This window comes from Python bivittatus, unplaced genomic scaffold (assembly GCF_059951505.1).
Source record: "Python bivittatus isolate LINGU-HERP-01145 unplaced genomic scaffold, Pbiv_v1 ctg000590_np1212, whole genome shotgun sequence".
Taxonomy (NCBI): Eukaryota; Metazoa; Chordata; class Lepidosauria; order Squamata; family Pythonidae; genus Python; species Python bivittatus.
Window position 1 is genome coordinate 2,165,903 of NW_028277086.1, and position 21,819 is coordinate 2,187,721.

The 21,819-nt window shown below is 49.7% G+C and overlaps 1 protein-coding gene across 1 annotated transcript in view; it reads left to right on the forward strand.

Annotated features, from left to right (window-relative positions):
- The first annotated feature begins 6,780 nt into the window (after positions 1-6,780).
- Positions 6,781-21,819, forward strand: part of LOC103062888 (1-phosphatidylinositol 4,5-bisphosphate phosphodiesterase gamma-1-like) — a 62,835-nt gene continuing 47,796 nt past the window's right edge. Inside the window, exons 1-2 of the mRNA XM_088148866.1 lie at positions 6,781-7,011; positions 7,402-7,734. Coding sequence (XP_088004992.1) covers positions 7,500-7,734 — 235 coding nt within the window. The 5' untranslated portion in view covers positions 6,781-7,011; positions 7,402-7,499. The remainder of the gene's footprint in view (positions 7,012-7,401; positions 7,735-21,819) is intronic.

The window sequence follows — 21,819 nt, forward strand, 5'->3', positions numbered from 1 at the left end:
ACCAACAGCTTTGTGAAGAAGACAGCCCTTGCTCCCTACTTCAGTTCAATCTTCTTCAACAAAGAACGTGTTGCCCACAAAGGGGCAGGACTGAAGCCTGAGATTGACTCAAACCTGGTCAAGGGACTCTTCTTCTGAATGAGTTTAAGTCTCCAGGATCAGATGAATTCCATCCCCTGGTACTGAAGGTCTAGCCAGACTGTTGAGAAATGTTGGAGGAAGTTGAAGATCCAGGCGATGGGAGGAGTGCAAATGTGATTCCTGTCTTCAGACGGGAGAAAAGGGAATCTGGGGAACTGCATACAACTCAGTCTGCGTAAAGAGTAAGGAAGATGAGCTCCATTCCCAGGCAATGAAGGGTAATACATATTTTAAGTCCAAAACAGATAATGCTTGGAAGCACTCAGGCAGACATCCCCTAATTTATTGAACTATAAGAAGGAGGGAGGGCAAGATTCTGTTATTACAGCCCATCTCAATAAAAGTAGTTTTAGCCTTCCTGTAGAATTGATTTGAGCTCCAAGATCACCGCAGACAGAGACTGCAGCCATGAAACTAAAAGACGCTTGCTCCTTGGGAGGAAAGCTATGGCAAACCTAGACAGCATATCAAAAAGCAGAGACGTCACCTTGCCGACAAAGATCCGCATTGTCAAAGCTATGGTTTTTCCAGTAGTAATGTATGGCTGTGAGAGCTGGACCATAAAGAAGGCTGAGCGCCGAAGAATTGATGCCTTTGAACTGTGGTGCTGGAGAAGACTCTTGAGAGTCCCCTGGACTGCTAGGAGGTCAAACCAGTCAATCTTAAAGGAAATCAACCCTGATTGCTCATTGGAAGGATTGATAATGAAGCTCAAGCTCAGATACTTTGGCCACCTAATGCGAAGAGAGGACTCTTTGGAAAAGACCCTGATGCTGGGAAAGATTGAAGGCCAAAGGAGAAGGGGATGGCAGAGGATGAGATGGTTAGATAGCATCACTGCAGCAATGAGCATGAAACTGAGCAGACTCCGGGAGGCAGTGAAGGACAGGAAGGCCTGACGCAATGTGGTTCATGGGGTCACGAAGAGTTGGACACAACGACTGAACAACAAGAATTGATTCTCTGGACTGGTCTACCTCGTGGGGCTGACAGCCCGGCATCAGAACGGATGACTGATTTCTAGGCAGCTTGCCAGACTAACCTTAGTAAATTGTGGGAATGCTACTGATGTAATATATCCTGGTTTTACCTCATGACATTCTGATTAGCAAGCAAGTTTTGGCTTGGATGGCATGACAATTGTGATTATATATTGGGCTAGGTGGATGGACTCAGTTACAATGGCGATGAAAGCTTACTTGGAAAAACTGAAAGATGAGCTTAGGGACAGAACTGCCTGGAGAAAACCCATCTATGTGGTCACTAGACGTCGACTGTGACTTGATGGCACATAATCAGAACATTGTACTCAATAGTTCCTCATCAAATTAGAGAGTACTATCAAACAGGACTAGCCCTCTATTCATTAATTTTTTTTAATGACTTGAATGAAGAGGAGGTGGGAATGCTCATTAGATTTGCAGATGAGACAGACAGATGTACAATAGTGGATGCTTTTAAAAAATCAGAATTAAAAATTGAAATTACTTTGAGAGGTCAGAGAAAAATGGGTTGAAAATAACATAATTAAAATATACAGAGACAAATGTAAAATTCTTCACTTAGCAAAGTGGCTGAGCCCATGGGGGAAAGGCTAGAGCGATGTTTCTCAACCTGAGCAACTTTATGATGTGTGGACTTCAGCTCCCAGAATTCCCCAGCCAGTTGAGGTCCACACATCTTAAAAGTTGCTGAGGTTGAAAAACACTGGGCTAGAGGTTTCAAATCTCTCCGAGAGGCCCTTTCCTTTGGAGTAGTGGCTTGGGAGTTCTTGCAGCCACGATCTATATTCCAGGGGGAGCCTCATTCAGCATCTTCCCACTAGCCCTGCTGTATGTGAGAAAGAGGACCATCATCATTTGTGCTGCCTTTCTGGCAATTAAAAATGCAAAAAGGTGGAATAATTTCAATAGTGCAACCTCTTGAACATGTAGTATAGAGCTGCGTAGGTGACTCTATCCTTCCTCCACCCCTCGGGAGACAGACCAATTGCACTAGGGGTAAACAAAATCAAACTTTATTTAAAAGAAGAAAATATGTAGAAACATATGTAACAGTAAATACTGAAAATTGAAACATTCAGTGGTGAAGGAGATAAATTACAAAAAGGTTGCTTAGTTCCAGATGATACAGCTGCCAACGTAAAAGAATATTTACAAAGAAAAGTGCAATGCATACAACCGGCCACAGGATGGCAGTGATCAAATGACGTTCTCCCTGTGAGATGAAAGATGTTACAACTTTATTTTATATTAGAAGAAGAATATAAATTAAGTGAATATCCCTCTGCCTACCCTGAAGGATGGGTAAAAGCTGAAACCATGTTAGCTTGTACAGAGAAATAAAGGATAATTAGATTTCACTTAACCCAAGGAAAGAGAAATTAACCCTACCATGATTTCTGGCTGAAAATTTTTAGTTGTTTTTACTGTTGAAACAGATGTCTCCCCAAACTGTTCCAGCTTTGTTGCAAATTCCTTTCAGCTTTCCATTTGAAACTACCTCTGAAATACCTTTCAAATTCTTTCAAATCTCCTAACTTTAATCAGAGGCTGTGGGGAGCAATCTGAAATCCCTCATTTTTCTTGCTTTGGTTCAACAACTTTTGCCTCTGTTTTAAAACTTTCTTTTTCTTATGTCCAGGAGCAAGAGAGCTGGGTTTAATCTGACTTTGTGTATGATAAAGAACGTGTCTCCCTCATGGATGTGTGAATCTGTGGGTGTATCCACCACCACCACTTAGGTCTTCTCTGGAATTTCAGTGCACAAATTTCTTGGGTGGGCTTTTGGTAGCCACTTCAGTGCTCCGTAGCCAGCTCTGAGTTCCAGCTGATGTAGCTTTTCAAGGGCGTCATATACAATGGCATACCGTTCTTTGCCTGACACAGACCAGTGAAACTCAGACATGCTGCAGTTGGGCCGTGCTCTGTGCGAGAGCAGATTCCCACACTGCTAGTAGCAGTTGTGTGAGCTCACATACCCCAAAGCACAGGCTTAATCCCCCTTCACCGAAAGAACAGGCCCCAAAAAGCTAGACTCCAACTCAGTTTCTCAACCTTGGCAGCTTTCAGAGGTGTGGACTTCAACTCCCAGAATTCTTGCTGGCTGGGGAATTCTGGGAGTTGAAGTCCACACCTCTGAAAGCTGTCAAGGCTGAGAGAGACTGTCCTAATTGCTAATATACTTTTAATATATAAGGCTCTCATTTGAAAGCTAAAGTCCTGGTCAGAATTCTTGTGCTGTCACCTTAATCTTTTTCTCAATAAATCTTACTAATCAGAACTCAGAGGTATTTTTTCTTGGCTGTTTATTTTCAGTCCTATGTGTTCTGACACAGGTACAAACCTCTATTAATAACTGTGGGGTCCTTGAGGTTCTTTGAGCTTGGTTGTTTTCTTGCAAACGTTTCATTACCCAGCTAGGTAAGATCTTCAGTGCTAAAATGGAGTGGGGTTTGCTCTGTTTATATACAGTGGGTTGCCCTGCCCATGTTGGTGTCCCCCCCGCCCCCCGGTAGTTCCTTGGTCAGGGTATTGCTTAGGATATTGTCTATTAATAACTGGCCAGGCCCAGGAATGATTGTGTCTAGGTTTCCTTTACGAGGACAGGCCATTCCCCAATAGCGTGCATCTTGGTTTCAAGAGGAGATACAGTTCTGTCGCCCACCCATGTCCCATGAAGACTACCTGATTTAGTTCAAATGGACCTCTCTTGTCCTTGATGGTGAGCCCAGCCTCTTCGGTGCATCAGAAGACCGCTTCCAGTCGTTCCAGGTCCTGCTTCCAGATGTTTGAAAAGATGGGCATGCCATCAAAATACTTATTTATAGAATTTATAAAACTGCCTCATTCACAATGTGTGACTCTGGGCAAGGTATTCAGTAAAAATTAAGAACAAAACAAAACCCAGTCGAGTCAGAAATTAATACAACAGAAAACCAATATAGCAAAACACGATCAACACATAGCCAAGGTTGGACGTAGCAAAGACTCACTCTCATAACGGAAATGGCTCATCTAACACGTTCGTCCGATGCACGGAAGAAAACTTGGGTCTTCCCAACTCCACAGAAGGCTAATATTCCATGCTGTCATTTAATTCCCCAAGTGGCTCATTGACCAATCTTTGGAAGGTTGTGGGAGCATTCTAAAGACCAAAGGGGAGCACATTAAATTCCAACATCTGTGGTACACGGTAAATGTTGACTTCTCTTTATCTCGGGGGGCCTTCGGACAGGCACTCATGCTCTAGTTGCTTGACTACTGCCACCTGCCCTAAATGGGGCTGCCCTTGAAGACCACTTGGAAAATTCAGCTGGTCCAGAATGGAGCGCCGCATGCAGTGATGGGCACACCTCCGTATGCCCATGTAACATCTCTGCTTTGCGAGCTGCACTGGCTGCTGGTTTGCTTCCAGGTGTGATTCAAAGTGTTGGTCACCACTTATAAAGCTCTACGTGGTATTGGGCCTGGTTACTTTGAGGGACTGCCTGTCTCCCATAGTATCTGCCCAGCCAGAGGGTTGGTGCACTCTGGGTTCCATCGATTATACAATGCCATCAGTCTGGAAGCACAGGGGTCCAGACAGATGGCAATTGGAAGGCTTTGTTTTTAATTTAGCTCCCAAAAGTCCACAGAGAACAGTATTTCTCTCATTGGGTTGGTGATTGGTAAGGATGATTGATAAATATTGGTGCAAATATTCTGGGAATAAGAGATTCAAAATCTTCAAAGAGACCACATCTTATTGAATGCACTAATAAATGAAGGCTGGAGGGTCCTTATCTCAGTTCTCAAGGTTGTGTTTTCTTAACACCTAACTCTTGGCCCTAAAACTCATTAAATGAAATCTCTATGAATTTTGCTTCTTTGATTGTGCTCTGCATTTAAGGGGCTTCACACGTGTGGTCTTACTTGAATTGCATCTGATGACCTAGTCCATAAGTATTAAGACATACTGCTTCCTCTTGAGATGAATCCTGGCTTGATCGGTCCCCAGATGTCTCTTGCAACTCTCTACAACAGTGTTCCTCAACCTCGGGAACTTTAAGATGGGTGGACTTCAACACCCATGCTGGCTGGGGAATTATGGGTATTGAGGTCCACCCATCTTAAAGTTCCCAAGGTTGAGGAACACTGTTCTAGAAGGCTATTTCCATAACAGGCAAGGGCTGTACAGTGTTTCCACTTTGTCCTCACTGTCTTTGCCCCCCTTTGGCAAATGTCACAATTTTTTTGCACAGTCACATCCCTATTTAGTCCAGTAAAAAAACTGCCTTACCTACTCCTTGGTTTGAGCCACCCCCATGTGTACACTTGGGTGGTCCTGTGCCAAGTTTAAGATATACTTACAGAACTTGTTCATTGCCCTTACAACTAGTTGACTCTGGGTCATGCTCTCCTCCTCACATCCTTGTGGGAGATACTCTTGACCCAATAATCCCTGTCTTTGGAGGAAGCAGGCGGTCTGAGGTTTGTTGAGGGGTAGGGGGTTGTCGTCTATCCCCTCAGGTCTTGTCAGGTGTCCTTCTCTTGCTCTCTCTTGAACCGCTCTGGGCTGCTCCTGAGGACCCCTCCCAGCATCTCGGTGATCTTCTTCTTTCCAGGGGCTCTACTTTTGTGCAGTCCACAACTTCTGGATGGGCGCTCTCTTTGCTAACACCCTAACGCCCTTCCACCTTGCTGGTTCACTGGGAGCCTGGACCTGCCATGTTGTGGCGGGAAACGCAAAGCATTGTAAAGCAAGGCTTCAATTCTCCTCCAACCCCGAGGCCACTCATCCATTGCAGCCTTTGACCGTCCAAAATAAGAACGGTGGCCTCTGGCTGTCAGAACCCTTCCTGGGTCACAGTGTTGGGGCTTGAGGTCAACCAAGTGCGATTTGTAATCCAGCAAGCCACATGAGGGCTTTGCTGGGGGGCGGGTAGGCCAACCAATACGGCTCCCAAGTTGGATGGTTTAAAGGAGGACGGGACAGGCCTCCCAGAGCTCTTCACGCAGGCTGCGGATCTGGCCATCTCTGGCTGGGGGCTTCCCCAGAGGGACATCATGGGTTCCTGGAGGAGGACGAGGCTGGCCGGCTGGGAGATGGGCCTGGGGCTGACGCAGCACCTCCCCTCGAATACTCTGGTCCAGGCATGGACGCCAAAGACCCTGGAGGCCGGGTATCTCCAAAGGACGCTGCGCACAAGGCGACCCCTTGACCACCGTGGCAGCGCTGGCACCGGCTGGGCGGCAGGAGAACCCGTCACAGAACAGGCTCGGTGCGGCCCGCCGGCACCCCTTCTGCATCGGGGGGGGGGGAGGAGGGGCCGGACGTGCTGCGCCCCTCGGGCCCAGAGCCGGGGTGGTCCTTCCTCAGCGGTGAGCCCCCCGGGGACCCCAGAGGGAAGGCTGCCGAGCGCTCACGCCCTCGTAGCCCAGCCGGCGCCGGAGAAGCCCAGCCCGGGCGAGAGAGGCTGCTCCAAGCCCGCTCTCCTCGTGCCGCATCTGGCCACCGCTGGCTCCCGGCCGCCTCCAGGGGTCGCCCGCCGCCGCCGCCCCTCGCCCGCCCGGTGCGCCGCCGCCGCCCCCTCCCTCCTCCTCCTCCCCTCCCCTGCCCTCCCCTCCCGCGGTCCCTCCCTTCCCCAAATTCCTTCCTTCCGAGCTCTTTCCGGCCGGGCGCCGCGGCGTTTCCTCCGCGCGTCCATTGCAGCCGCCCGCGCCGAGCCCGCCGCCGCCCGCCCACCCGCCGGGTGCGGAGGGACCCCGCGCGCAGCCCCCGCCGCCCGCCGCTGCAGAGACCCGCGCCCGGCGGCGGAGGGGCTTCCCGGCGGGCCTGGAGCCCGGCGCCCGCCCGGCGCGTCCCCGCGATGCCCGCCGGCTCGGCGCGGTAAGGCAGCCTGGCGCCGGCAGCGCCCCGATGCCAGCGCGGCGCCGGAGGGTCCGCTGCCGCCTGCGCCGCGCCCGGCGCCCTCGCGCCCCCTCCCCCCCGCGCTGCGCCCCCGCCCGGCGCGCGGAGGGGCCCCCTCGCCCCTGCCCCAGGGCGCGCGCCCGGGAGCGCGGCTCTGCCCTCTTCTGCGCCCGCCACCTGCGCGGCGCCCCTCCCTTCCGCCCCCCCAGCCTCCTTCCCTACCTGCCCGCTGCGTCTGCCCCCTCCCGCTCCCATCCGCCTGCCCGCCCGCCCTCTCTTTTCCCACCCGCCTATTCATCCCCTACACCTTGCTCCCTCCTTCTCTGCCCCTGTCGATACCATGGGGGACATTTTAAAATTCTCCCTCAGGGGACTGGATCAACTCCGCTGCCGCCGTGTGGGCCTGGCTGGCCCAGAGGAGACCCCCGCTGCGAGGACCCGCCTGGCCATGCGCTGAAAGCTGAACGATGTCGCTCTCCAGGCTGAACAGCTTCACCAATGGCTTCCTGGAAGACCCTTCCGGGATGGAGACCGCTGCTGGGGCGGACATGGCCCAGGTCCTCAAGTGCTTGGAGATGGGCACCATTCTGACCTTGTTCTATCAGAAGAAGTCACAGAGGCCCGAGCGGAGGAGCTTCCAGGTCCGGCTGAAGAACAGGCAGGTCATCTGGAGCCGGACCCCGGAGAAAGTGGAGGGCGATGGTGAGTGCCAGGGCTTCGGGGCTGGCTGGAGGGGGGGAGCCAACCCGGCAAACGGATGGGCCGAATCAAAAGAGGCCCACCTCAGCTGGGGCCTCCAGCGCTGTTGGGACCACAAGTCCTGGAACTCCCAGCCGGAATGGCCAGAGCCAGGAGGTCCAGGAAGGGTGGTCGTTTCCACACAGCTGGAGGGCACCCAGCTGAGAAAGGCTCGGCTCTGGGAATCTGGGATTGTGGGGCCTCGGTGCAGGGAGGCCTGCTATGTTCATCCTCAAAAAGAAGAAGGAGAAGGAGGAGGAGAAGAAGCTGGGTCCATCTCACTTCCTGCCGTTCTTCTCCAGGAGATTTCCCCCTGGCCTGCAGGGCTGATCCCACTGTAGCCCTTCAGTGTTGGAGCGGGTGATCCCTTGTCATCCTGTACATTGTGAGGACAATTTGCTCTTGGTTTTACGTTTGCTGTTCCTAGGCTCTCTTTCGGGGAAAAATGTCTGAAGCAGCTTTAAAGAGCAGCTTAAGAATATTTCAGAGCCTAGTTTATTGTCAGTAAAGAAGCAAATGAAATAACTTAAAAGCATTGAAACAAAAGCAAGCAATTAAGCATCAGAGCAGTTGAAAGGTAAATTGAAAACCAACAGCCAGGATAATGAAAAATAGTCCAAGATCATAATGAAAAAAATATATATTTTGTCAAAAACAGAACTACTGTAGGTGGGCTGCAGAAATCCAGACAGCCATTAGAATGGTGTTTCTCAACCTTGGCAACTTTAAGATGTGTTGGACTCCAACTCCCAGAATTCTGGGAGTTGAAGTCCACACATCTTAAAAGTTGTCAAGGTTGAGAAACTCTGCAGTAGAAGGTAGCAGAGTTTTCTGCATATGTTTGGTGCCCTCTGTGGTCTTCTAGCTTTTTGCAGTTCGGATCAGGTAGTCCAAGTGGGTTTTTAAGCACTTTTAAACATCTGAAATGAAGGAGACCACTTTTTGTCCCGTGGGGAGGAGAGACCTCATTGCAAAGGCCCTTCCTCTCTGCTCATCACTGTGACTGATTGCGTTGAATCCGGCTGATTCAAAAAGCTGTGGTAGATCCTTGATGGATGCTTGCATCTTCTTCTGATCCAGAAGCTCTTCAGGTGTTTATATGGTTTCTCTCTTGTGCGTTTGTAAGCAAAATGGTTCCTCGGGAAGGAAACCGCTGAGAATCACGGGGCTTTCCTAAACTTCCCTGGTCTGAGTCTCTTAAAAAGCTGCTGGATTGGATCAAAAACTGCAGATGTTAAATGGGTCAGAGGTTCTAGCTTCTTATGGCAGGCTCACTTGCGCGGGACCGCCAAGCTCTTGGGGGCCATTAGTCATAGGGAGCCACAGCCACTATGTTTCATCTGGAACTTGTTCAGTGTTGCCTGTTAGTTTACATGTGGGATTTACTCAATCATCAGACAGTTGCCGAGAGGCAGAGAAAGGCACGGGGGCGGAGGAACCTGTGAGCCCTGGGCTCCTTTCGGTGCAGTGGGTGATGCTGTGGTTCAGGGTTCGGCTGTCTCTTGCATGTGGAATGGGAGAGACGGCCATGGGGTTCTTCTTAGACACTTAAATAATTTGGGGTGGGTTTTTAATCTGCCTCTCCTGAGGGTACACGGCTATCTAAAGCGGGCATTGAGGAACTGCCCCTTCTTCGTCTGTTCACCGGACAATTGAACTCTGGCTGGTCCTGTGATTTTACCTTCTCTGTCTGTCAGATGGGAGCTGTGACAAAGAGTCATCTGAAGCTGCTTGAGATCCATAGGTGGAATTCACTCTGTGAGTTTTCCAGAAGTTCCCTCTAGCTCTTTGGTGACTTGGGCTCTGTCAGCATCACATACAATAAACCGCAACAGGCTGAATTCATGCATCCTGCTAAATAATGGCACGGTTCACCGACCACAAAGGCTGGGGCCACATAACCTGTGAAGACCAAAGTCCAAAGAAGGCTCCTTGTGGTCAAGCAGGATGCTGGAGCTCTTCTCTCGCTCATAGGCTGTGTGAACCCACCGCTTTTAATCTTTTGGACTGAATTAACCCATTTTCTGGGTTCACACAGTGCATACACACAGCATGTGAAGCCACCAAGTAATAACCAAGTTCAGACCAACCAAGCTTAAAAAGTTACATAAATCTATCTACTAGGCCATTACCAACCAGGTTAGCACTCTTCTGTGATCACAACCATGAAGTTGTCATCACCTCTGCACTTGAGAAGGTTGCCTCAAGATAACCCAAACCGGTTGCAACAACTGAATGGATTGTGAGTAGATATGGCTGCCATCTTGTCAATGTTGACTCCTCTTGTGACGCTGTGGCTTGCTGCTGAACTGGCCCTCATAGTTTGTGATCGAGTGAAAACTTGGAGCTTGAGGCATAGGGGCTGGGTGGCGGACCACTCTGGTCCTAATCCCATCATGACCGGACTTGTGAGCATCCAGTTGGCTTTTGCTGCCCCAAAAAGAAGATGAAAGGGAGAGGAGAGGATGGAATTGGTGCACTAGACACTGTGCAATCAGTTTTGGTCTGGGCGGCTTCCTTGATTCCTTATCTTTGCACACTTACAGAGATTATATCATGAATATATCACCTTGTTTAAGGTGAAGGGAAAGTCAAGCTCAGCTTCAGGTGTTTGCAAGGACACGTCTGTTGTTTCCTTGGACTTGATATGGAGGTGGTGTGCCATGCGTTGTTGTGACTTCTGAATCTGGCCTACAGTGAGTGAAGAAAACATGTTTATTTCTGTGTATTGATTCAATGTATACCCATGTTTTAAAGAATCTTACAGTGTACTTTAAAAGAATACATAAAGGCACTAAACTATGGTTATAACCATGCAAGCAATCAAAAACAGCTTAAAGACAAATAATAGATTTCTGCCCAGCTTGGAGGATGGCTTACAAACTTATAACAGCAAAAAGTTTATTAAAAATATGTGGATATGCGGAATTCGCAGGGAAGAGCTGGGCCTTTCTTCCCATGAGAATTGATAAGAGGTGATGAAAGGTTTTGCAAATGGGTCGCTGTTTGCCTCCCCGAAATACTGACTGGGTTTGTACCCTGTGTGCAGGTCATTGTATTTGTCTGCATCTTAATGTATTGTTGCAAACTCTGGGAAATCTTGAAGATTTGGTGGCATCCAGATTAAGTAATTAACTAACTAAAGGATGACTCGGGGGGGCACAAGCGACATCATTGTAATGACATCATGACGATGTGATGTCCAGAATGAGATCACAGCTCAGGTGATGTCATCTTAAGGAGGCCCCTGCTTCACTTGGTGCTCCGGGACATTTTGGATCTGGAGAGGAAGCAGCGGGATGCGTAGAGCTGTCTCGTGAACGTACGTTGCTGTGTTCCTTAAATAGCACTGGAATATTTTGTGGTGATTGCTGCTCTGACTCTTGGAAAACGGTGCTTTTGAATCCCAGCATTTCCACAGTTTGCATGTGGAGCGCAGTCACGGAGGGCTGATGCCTCCCTGGAAACTCAGCTGAGCAGGGGGATGCAGCACTAACCCCGATTCTGTAGCACGGCGGCAAGTTCTCCAATCTTCTGCATTCGGCTTGTTTGATCTGCTGGTGAGACAAGCAGTTTCCTGAGAGGCTTGTGCATGGGCAGCTGGGAAGTCACCGTAATGTCCCATGCATGGTGGCGTCATTTGCACAATGACATGATGACACGCATGACGTTCCTCAAGTTCCCTCAGATCCCTCATCATCCCTTAGATGTTGGGGCACAGGAACCAGAGTTATAGGGAGTAGACCTAGAGCATCCTGCCCTCCTGACCCTCAAGCCGGGCAGCTTGAGGTCAGATAGAATCTGATGTGTGTTTTTATGGTGTTTTTCATATTTTTGTAGTTCATGTTGCCTTTAACCCAGTAGAACATTTCAGTTGTACATCACCCTGAGAATCTGAGTAACAGCTGCAACTCGCAAATCCATAATATTATAGGCAGCTTTTCTCCTAAGATGGTCCTCCTTTTGATGTTTTTGCAGAGTAGTCCCACACTGAGAGGGCATCTTGCCCTCCCGCCCCAAGTCCCCCCGCCCCCCAGGCTTTAGGGAAAAGGCAGAAATCCTTCCTTTTCAGGATCAACAGAAGAGAGCTATCTGTAACTATCTGTAGCTCAGGGTTGAGCTGTGGAGTCCTTGGTGCTCTCTGAGCTTGGTGGCTTGCTTGCAGACGTTGCATTACCCAACTAGGGAACATCATCAGTGCTAGAGAGTGTGGGGTTTGCTCCCTGTTTTTCGGTCTGCTTTGTGGGAGCTTCTGGGCTTTGGTGTGGTTTGAATCCGCTGGTTTCTCAGCTAGATGGTCCTTCCTTTTGCTCTGCGCGTTGCTGATGAATGGAATTTTGTGGGAGTGAAGTTTAGTATCAGAGGTAGAAGGATGTTTTAGACTCCCAAGCTGCCAAGGAAGCAGCCCCATTGCTACCATGTGGGCTGTAGTTTCCCTGTGCAGAGCTCCGAAACATCCACGCAGCACATTTGGCCCTCTTGGGCCATTGGCCGCCTTGCAAATGCTCTGGGTTCCTTTCTTCTTCTTCTTAAAGTGCGGGAGGGTGGTTGATGAACCCTGAAATCAGTTTTTCAAATGCATTCACAAAGGCAAACACAGACGCTTTGCGCCTTCCCCTGCCCCAGGCTACTTGGATGATAGCCTGGAAGGGCTGCGTGATAACGCCAGGAATATTTGGCACTGAGGGAAAAAATATTTTTGCAGAAAGGGCACAGGTTGCCCGGCTCTGTAGACCTTTGTGGCAATTTCCCATGCCCTGGGGTAGGCAGCTCGGTGCAAATAGGTTAGACAACATGGTGGAATGGAAACCAAAGGGGTGTCTGGTTTATGAGTTAGTATCAGCGGGAGGTTGGAATGGCCATGCAGAAAACAAAATAAAACCTTGTTTATCTTCCTTAGGAGAGGGCTAAGAGCAAAGAACAGTTGTGACTTCCAGGCAGAGCTGGAGAACTCTTATGAAGAGGATTGTGTTGGTTCAGCTGCTTCAGGAGTTAGTTACTTCACTTTAGGTTGTGTGGGCCTGCCCTGGAAGATTGTATAGGAGCTGGCACAAAATCTGAGATTCCTCTTCCTTGAAAGAGCAGGCTCCCAGGATCAGCTCCCTCCCAGCATCTTTGGTTCTTCCGGGTAGCCTTCAGGGGCATTCGGGCTAGTTGACCAAGTCAGCCTTCTCCGCTGAGTGTCCTCCAACTCCTGTGATTCCTGCCATGTCATGGGTAAAGAAAAGAGCAGGAAACAACTTCCATTTTCTACATTTTTATCCTACTTCCCCTTCCTGTTGAAGGCTCTTCCCACCACACCAGCTTCTCCTTTGTCTGCTACTTTCTATAGCAGTGTTTCTCAACCTTGGCAACTTTAAGACATGTGGACTTCAACTTTCAGAATTCTTGCTGGCTGGGGAATTCTGGAAGTTGAAGTCCACATGTCTTAAAGTTGCCAGGGTTGAGAAACACAGTTCTGTAGGAATAAGCAGTGCTGGCCACCTCGGCTCTCTGATCCCTCTCCCAATTTTATTAGCATTCTCCACCCCATTTTCCATTCAGTGCCTCTGGTCACAAACCTATAATCATAGAATCAGAAAGTTGAAGGGGCCTTGAGACCATCAAGTCCAACCCCCTGTTCCAGGCAGGAATCCAAATTAAAGGCCTCTGACCTGGCAATCCAGCCGCTGCCCAAATGTTTTTGCTGTTCAGGTGTTTTTTCCCCCAAACATTTTGGTTGGAAGCTGGAATTCTCTGTCTTAAACCTATCATTCCTTGACCTTTCTGGGTCAACAGAGAATAGGCTTAGACCTTCAGATGTTTAAAGAGTGCAAACATGTTCTTTTGTCAGTCATCCCTTCCCAGGGCTAAAGATTTCCAGCTCCTTCACAGGACCTCATTTCTCTAAACCTGTTTCAGTCCTTGGAATCCTCCTCAAAGCGCAGGGCCCAGAGTGGATCACAGCACCCAAGGTGGGATCTCTCTAATGCAGAACAAGGGGAATAGGGTGGCTCATCAGCTGAGTTGAAAGTGAGCAGTGCAGAAGCAGAGCCCTGGCCGTACCCTCCGTGCCAGCTTAGGTCTTCTTAGCAGCAGCAGCAGGAATGGGCAGTGAATGCCAGCGTTTAGGAGAACCCAGCTTTGATCAGGATGAGAGGAGGATGACTAGGTGAGGCATTACTTTGACTTTCCCTTGATGATAATTTTCGGAGCAGCGCTCCAGAAATTCTTGAGTAGCACGACTCCTCTCTGAAAGATGGTAAGCCGTGGCTAGCTGGGTTGGCATGAAACGTGAAGCTACAAATCACAGACGGTTTATGAACCACAATGAGTGTTCTTGCCACAAAGCAAGCCATGATGAGCAAACTGTATTATGGGGCAGGATGGAGCATGATCTTGGCCATGTGCAGAGTATCCTGACTTCCCCCTGGGCAGTTGGCAACTGGTTGCGAATGATCAAAACAATTTGGAGGCCAAATCACAGGTGAGAAAGGAAGAAGCTCTCAGCTCAGAGGCCAGCAGTACATGTTCAGCCACATCAGAGCTCTGTGCTGTGAGTGCTGTTGTTCTGAAACCAAGGAATGAAGGTTGGATTCCTCCTGCTGCTGCTGCTGCTTCTAAACAGTTTTCAGGTTGAATACAGTGATCCGTGTTTCCCAGGGATAAAAACACTTTAACTTTTGCAGACTGTCCCATGCAAATCTAAGCACACACTGAATGTCTTCTGCCTTTGAGTCAGATTTGTGGATCGGAAAAGGTGCTCCCGGATTCCTTGCAATCCTAAAAAGATTAATTCATAGTAAGAAGTCCTAATAAGAATAGGTGAAAGTTATCTGTCCCTAAAGGCAAATAATCTCCTGCTTCACTATCTCGCCTGCTTCCTCCCAGCCCACGGACTCGGCCCTGCTGGGCGCCATGGCTCCCTGTGCGTTGCACAAAGAATTGCTGTGTTTGTGGCTAAATAAATAAACGGCTGGATTTTGGCAGCAGCGAGTTGTGAACCCGGGTGCCTTGGGGGAGACAGGGCTACTCACAGACGAGCAAGAAGCATCTCTGGGAGTTGACTTGGGGGACTTGCGACTACACCGCCGTTCTACCCCCAGGGGCTCTCCTGTGCAGGCTGGGGATTCTGGGAGTTGCAGTCCCAGCCTACCTGGTGGGGAAAGATGACTTACATCCTCTTTTATCTGCTGGATTGCAACGTTTCTTAAAAGGAGAGCGAAACAAAGCTTTGTGCACCCAACTTAGTTCAGGTCAGTTTAAAACCCGACAATTGTGTTGTTTTAACTTCAGTTGGGGGGTTTGTTCTGTTCTGTGCCTTGGACTGTTAGGTGAACACAACCATGTGGTTGATTTATGGTTTGGTGTATTGCGCGCACCGAGGAGATGAGTTAATTCCATGAATTCTGTGACACGAATGCCACTGTCAGTCCCTAGTCAAAACCTATTTCAGCAAATAAGTCTGTTTAAAAGCTGGAATAGAAATAATTTCCATTTCAGTTGAATTGGAAGTGAAATAAAAATTTCTTTGCCTAATAAAATAGAAGGGATTCACATGCAACGAATTCCAGAGAGTGGGAATATTGCCCAAGATGAGCTTCTGCCTCATTCCCATCGGATCAAGCCTATCACAAGAAGCATTTTTGCTCATTATTTTGGATCTGGTGAATCTCTGTTCTTCCTGGCAGAGAGGACCAGTGTGGATCAGTGTTTTTCAACCTTGGCAACTTTAAGATGGGTGGACTCCAACTCCCAGAATTCCCAGCCAACATACTGGCTGGGGAATTCTGGGAGTTGGAGTCCACCCATCTTAATGTTGCCAAGGTTGAAAAAACACTGGGATAGATCAACAAATATGCCTTATGCTGCTCATTATATAATCATCAGGATAGAAAAGGAGGGTTCCTGCCCCAATGAAATTCTGATGCATTTGATTGAAATTGAAATTATAAATAAATAATCTAAAATGCTGCAGGAGAGACAGTTATCCACAGAGCACCCGTCTCTCCTTTCGATTTGGCCATGTTCAGGGTCAGGACCTAGCAGCTTTCTCCCCTTTCTAAAGAAGACGCCCACAGGGTTTAGCTCTTTCTTCATAAAAATAATTCAACCAAAGCAGCCGCTCGCAAGGCACGGATCGCCTGGGAAGAGCTCCTGCACAAGCTCTTGACGTGGGCAGAAGATGCGTCTGAACTCTGGTCTTGCACAAAGGAGCTTCCTAGAGCACTGGGCCCCGGTGTGCATGCCTGTGGCGAAAAGGGGAGGGTGTCCGTGGCGTGTGGAAAGAGATGGCCACGCTGGGAACACAGCTTGCAAAAGTCAGCCGATACCCCATCGTGTGCAGTGCCAGGAAGTAGCACCCTCTGCGGGTGAAGGTGAGGGAGGGGGGTCCTTCCCCTGAGGACATGTAAGGCTGCAGGGCAAGACCCTGGGAAGTTGTGTGCCGGACGCTGGTCCGGATGCACACGGTGCCGCGGTGGCTTCCTCTCTGTGGCCGGCCAGCCCCCTGACTCTCTTTCCTGCCCTCTGCCTGCGAGAGTCCGGCAAGACCAGCTGGAAGTGGAATGGGGGGCTGGGGGGGTTTCCTTCCTCCCCAGTTCTGCAGAAGGATTGTTTCATTCGCTGAAATGACAAAGTCTGTCAGCTAAAAGTCCCTTTTCAAGATCTAATGAAATCACGGGGTGGCATTTTTCACTCTGTCTTGGGGTACCAGCAGGACATAGAGGGAATTCGTGATCACAAAATGCCCTTGGTGGCTTAGAAGGAAAGCTGGATGAACTGTCCAAGGGGAGGAGTGGGCTGCTGACAACGTGCGTGAGCCGTAAGAGACAAGGAGAGAAGGAGAGCTTCCGCATATGTCCACAGCTGAATACCAGAGGCTGGAGATAGATAGCAGGTTAGGGTTACCACCTTCCAGCGCTGGTGGCCAGCTTCTCAGCAGCATCCAGCTGGCCACGAGAGGAAGCAAGAGGCTGGACGTGTGATTCTGGCCCTCGGGGTAATTCCACATGGCCCTAGGTTTAATTTCAGCCCGGTCCAAGAAAATGGTCTAGTAAGAGCTGTCCATGGGTGATGTCTCTGTAGCCTGGTGCTGGTGGGGGGAGCAAAGAGGTCCCAGGAAGAGGAGAAGGGGGGTATCCCGGAGAGGCTGCCCTGCTCCCTTAGGGCCCCATCCTGCCCCATGTGCCCCCCCCACCTTGTTCTGCCAGGAAATTTTGGGACTGGGTTGGCACTCTCCTGTCCGTGCTGAGTCCCTGGATTTCTCCGGGACTCTGCAACTCTGAGCAGTGAGCTTTGGAGGGTGTGAATTTGGAGTCTGGGGAACCTGAGTTTTGGTGGACTCGCTTGGGCCCCCCCCAAGCAGCAGTGACCAAGGGCCTCTCTCCGGCTGCCAGGGGCACAATTCTTGCAAGACTGGGCTTGAAACAAGACCTTTGATAAAACGTCTGCGTGCGTGCACAAATGCGTCTGCTTTATTCATTTGCCAGTTCCTGCACGAGGTGGGGGGCAGCTCCCCCCCGGCTGAGTCGTTGGGCTGAGTTTAGGTACTCCCAGCTTCCCACAACAAAAGCGCAAGACAATGTTTTTGACCAGCGAGGCTCTGGAGTTGGGGAGGTGGCGGATGAGGATAGCTCAGCCCCCGTCCCGGTCTTCTTCCCCCTTCCTAGCAAACAGCACCAGCCCTTCTCTGAATCCCTGCTCCATTTCCTGAATCTTTTTTTTTTTAGAAGAAAGAGACGTGGTGCTGAATTTGCCCCCCTCCCCAGCGCTGGGCCCAAGTCCTTCCCTGATGCTAGCATGGCATTTTGCAGAGAGGAGGAGGAGAACACCCAGAACTTTAAACGCTCGGTTTCCAGAAACTTTGGGCTTAGGACGGATGGGCAGTGGCGGTGGCAGCCTGGTGGCCTTCTGTCCTGCGTGGCCCCCACCTGTTTCGTTCTCTTCCCGGACCGAGCCGTGGGCTGGGTGCCCCACGGCCAGCTCTCTTTAAGCTGGCATGTGGCTCTCCCACGCCCTTCCCAGCTCCCGGCAGGGGCATCTGATTCCATGACCCTGGTCCAGGCGGCTTCTGCCCAGGCAGTCCGGTGGGAGGGTTTTCTTGCCCTTTGCCTCCGGCAGCGGCAACATCCTGGGCCCTTTCCTTCCCCCGTGCTTCAGGGAGGAGCAGGATCTGCCCCTTGCATGGAAAGAAAGATTTCTGCAGCAAGGAGGGGAACGGATCTCCATCCCCTTCTGGCACGCCACGCATGACGAGGGAGGAATCCTTTGCCCCAGGGCCGCCCTGCCTGGTGGAAACCTGCTAAGGAGGCCGGGCTGCATGTCAGCCCTGGGTGGGGGCCTCTTGCACACCCATGTATCAGGCGCAGCGCACAGAAATGTGGACACACAAGCACCAGAACACGCCCTTTTTTCAGCTCTGCTGGGAATTTGACGAGTCTGGAAGGTTCCAGATCTGGAATCCTGATTTGTGAAGTTGGGAACTGAGATTTGAAGAACACGTTTGGATGTCATACATGCTTGGGATTTAAGGTGCCCTTGGAAATTGGTGGCCTGGGGTGGAGGATTTGTGGTCAACCAGCCACAGGACATCAGGTTAGGAAAGGGTGTATTGTAGCAGTAGGCATTTGGGCATCAGATGGGGGATATCAAAAGCAGGTCTAAACTCTTTCCACAAGGAGATCGTAAGATGCCTCTTGGATTTTTTGGGGGGAGTTGAATCTTTCTGGGTGCATTGCACTTATATAATGTGGCTTTATGCATTTAGGAAACTTGCCTCTCCTTCCCAATTCAAGTTATCTTATTGCAAAGAGAAGAAAGCCTCATGAAAGAACAGGATAAAAATAAACTTGCCAGATGATAAACTTTTCTAAAAAAAAAATTGCTCCCTTAAAATCATCTGATTTACATGGAGACCTCGTGTTTTCTTCTAAGGCTCGTCTGCTGTGCTGGAGATGTGTTAACACATGAAAATGTTGTGCTGGTTGATTGATAAATTGGCCTCAGTCATTTCTTTCTGTGTCCAAGGTTTAGATTTTTAAAACTTTTTCCATGCTTCCCCATAAATAACAAAATCTTGTTGCATTGTCAAGCTGACTTTTATTTTGGGATGCATTCCATAGGAGCACGAAGACTTATCCGCTGATGGAAAAGCAAGTTGTTATAAGGAGAAGAATCATTTTAAAAATGAGTAAAAGATGCAAGGGGTCGATCAAAATAAAAATGAAAAGACCTACATTGAGCATTTGCAACAGCAGTAATGCTTGATATAGCTGTAAATGTGCAAGGATGTAAATATTGTGACTGTCTGGGCACGGGGCACAAGTGTAATGCCAGCCTTTGTCTGCCCCCTCAAATGCCGGGCTGTCGTGCTGATAAGTGATGCCCAGTGGTCCAGTTATGGAACTCCAGATGCGTTGGCACCATAATTCCCATAATTCTCTGTCTCTGCCCGTGCTGGCTTGGCATTCTGGGAGTTGCAGTCTCAGCATACCAGGAGGGTGCCAGGTTGGCAAAGGCTGATATGGAAACCCTTTGGGTCCAGATGCGGAGCCAAAAATCGCAACCTGTCTGCCCTCTCCAGCTGTGGTTGGTGGGGAGAAGTTAATGAGGGTGGCCAGAAAGGTAGAGAAAGTTTACATTGAAAGGGCTCCTGGTAGGCAGACAGCTGTAATTTCAATGGATGAGCCGAAACCACCCCCAGGAACTGGAGACTAACCAGAGAGTAATCTAAGTGATTACTGTGTAAAATTGATTCCTTTTTTTTGTTTTAAAGAGGGCTGCCATTTCTGCAAAGCCTAGACTGCCTGCTATTTAAATCATTAAAGGAACTGACCATTTAAATTAATTTGAAACCAGCTTAAAAGGGATGCCCCCCACTAAAGCATTATTCCAGTGTTTCTCAATCTTGGCTGCTTTAAGAGGGGTGGACTTCAGCTGTCCACCCCTCTTAAAGCTGCCAAGGTTGAGAAAAACTACATTATTGAATGGGATTCTCGCTGCAAATGTTGTTGTGACCACGTTGTTCAGCCACCTGTTTATTTAAAAGCAGCCCGTCGGGGCTCGCACTTTGAGCCGTTGATGGCCTGTTTGGGGGGGCAGCGGAGGCAAAGGTTGTCGTGTAGAGTGATAATCACAAACACTCTTGTTTGTGCAGAGCGCAGCAAAAATAAAAATCCTGACAAAGGTCCCAGATTGGAGGGGCCCGGCTTGGAGGTGGCCCGTGTGTCAGCCCTCCCGGGTAGACCAGACAGGAACCATGACCAGATGAACTGCTTCTACTTTATTGTAAGGCTACATGAACAGAAACTAGCAAGTACAAATCTCCCGCCCTCCCTATTTACCGCCTGATCAGTTAGGGCAGGTCCCTTCTAAGTTTCTTTCTCTGGCCGTTATGCAGCTGCGGGCTGTGCTCCCTCTTACCTGATCGTTCCCTGGGCAGCGTCTCTTCCCCCCGTCTTCCAAGGTCGCCCTCACATCCCATTACAGCCTGTGAGAAGGATCTAGATCAGTGTATCTCAACCTCAAGCTGGCTGGGGAATTCTAGGAGTTGCTGCCAAGGTTGAGGAACACTGATCTAGGAGGTTTTGGGATCTGCATTTTGTATCTTCTCCTGTAAAAGTAGCCGGAGCCTCGGTTGCAGCACCTTCTTAGTGGTGGCACCCAGTGGGGGCTGCCCCAAGATAGGCCAGTTGTGGGTTGTCTGGCTCTTGCTCACGCTCTCTGAAGTGCCTGCCAGGAGGCCCTGTGAGACTCACGGTCCTGGACCCGTTTCACAGCTTTCTGAATGAAATATAAAGCAGAGCAGGACAGGCCGTTCCTGGGGGATGTGACTCATGGAGCTTTCTCCAGCTAAGGTTGAAGGGAGTTTTCAGAAGCCATCGAGGTCCTTGGAAGATGGCGCCAAATGCCCCGTGAACTGTTTCGTGGGTCACGCGAGATCTGGATTCACTGCCTTCTTGGTCGCCTTTGGCTCTTTGCTGTCCCCCCCTTTCGAGATCCCAGGGGGTGAAGCAGAAAGGGGGGCGGTGAGAGCCGCAGAAAGAGATGCCAAGTCTGGGGCGAGTTTTTCTGAGCCATCAATGCGGGAAAGAATTGGCACCGCGTTTGACCCAGGTCTCTGGGGCGGGAGGCTCTGCCAGACGCCGGAAATGTCTCCAAGTACACTCAATCCTATTTATAATGCCGAAGAAAATGAAAAGTCCTTCTGGTTGGAGCTGTGAATCATCGGGCTCTGTTGATCCTCGGAGGTGACCGTTCCGGGAGGGGGGCGGCGGGGGCGGCGTTTTTTTAAGGCATCTGTTCCTTTTTTGCAGACAGCGAACCATTTGGGGGCCAGTCCCACGTTGCTCTGGGCGGGCAGGATAATAATTTGGCTGTGTCAGTCCGTCTCGGCAGCAGCGGAGACCTCTTCCCATCTCTTTTTCAGGCGGTCCATGCGCTAATCCTGCCTCCACCCCCTCCATTTTTTTTGCTTTCTTTTGCTGGGTTTATAACGGCATTAAAAATGATCTGGGAAGCAGCCCGCCTGCGTATCTCCTCCGCTTGTGCCAGAGAGAAAAGTGTCCGGGAGAAGGGCAGCTGGTTTGGTCACTGCAAAGGTTGGCGAGACGGGGAGCTTGCTGGGCACATCAGAAAGGGATGGGGCTTTGGTGGCCACCGTATTGACTTTTTTGACCCGCCCCCCCCACCTTGAGATCCCCTGCTTTCTAGCAATTTGTCCTAATGATCTCTAACTTAAATTATTCAAGTAAACCGAAGTGGAAATCAAAATCTGCTGAGGAGCTGAGTCCCGGGGATGTAAACAGAGTTTCATCTGGGTCAACAAGTTTTTCATTCCGTTGGCAATTCTGTTCTGCGCACCTTAAACCACCTTTCCTTGTATGCCCCATCTTTGGGGTTATCTGAATAACGGTTCTCCTTTAGAATTACTTTAACTGTTGATCACGGACTATTGTTAGGTATTACTAATTGTGGCCATTGTTTTTATTGTCCTTCTGACAGAGCCATTTACAAGAGGACACTTAAAACAAACCTGATCACGGTAAAAGCAAATGTTAAAACACAGCT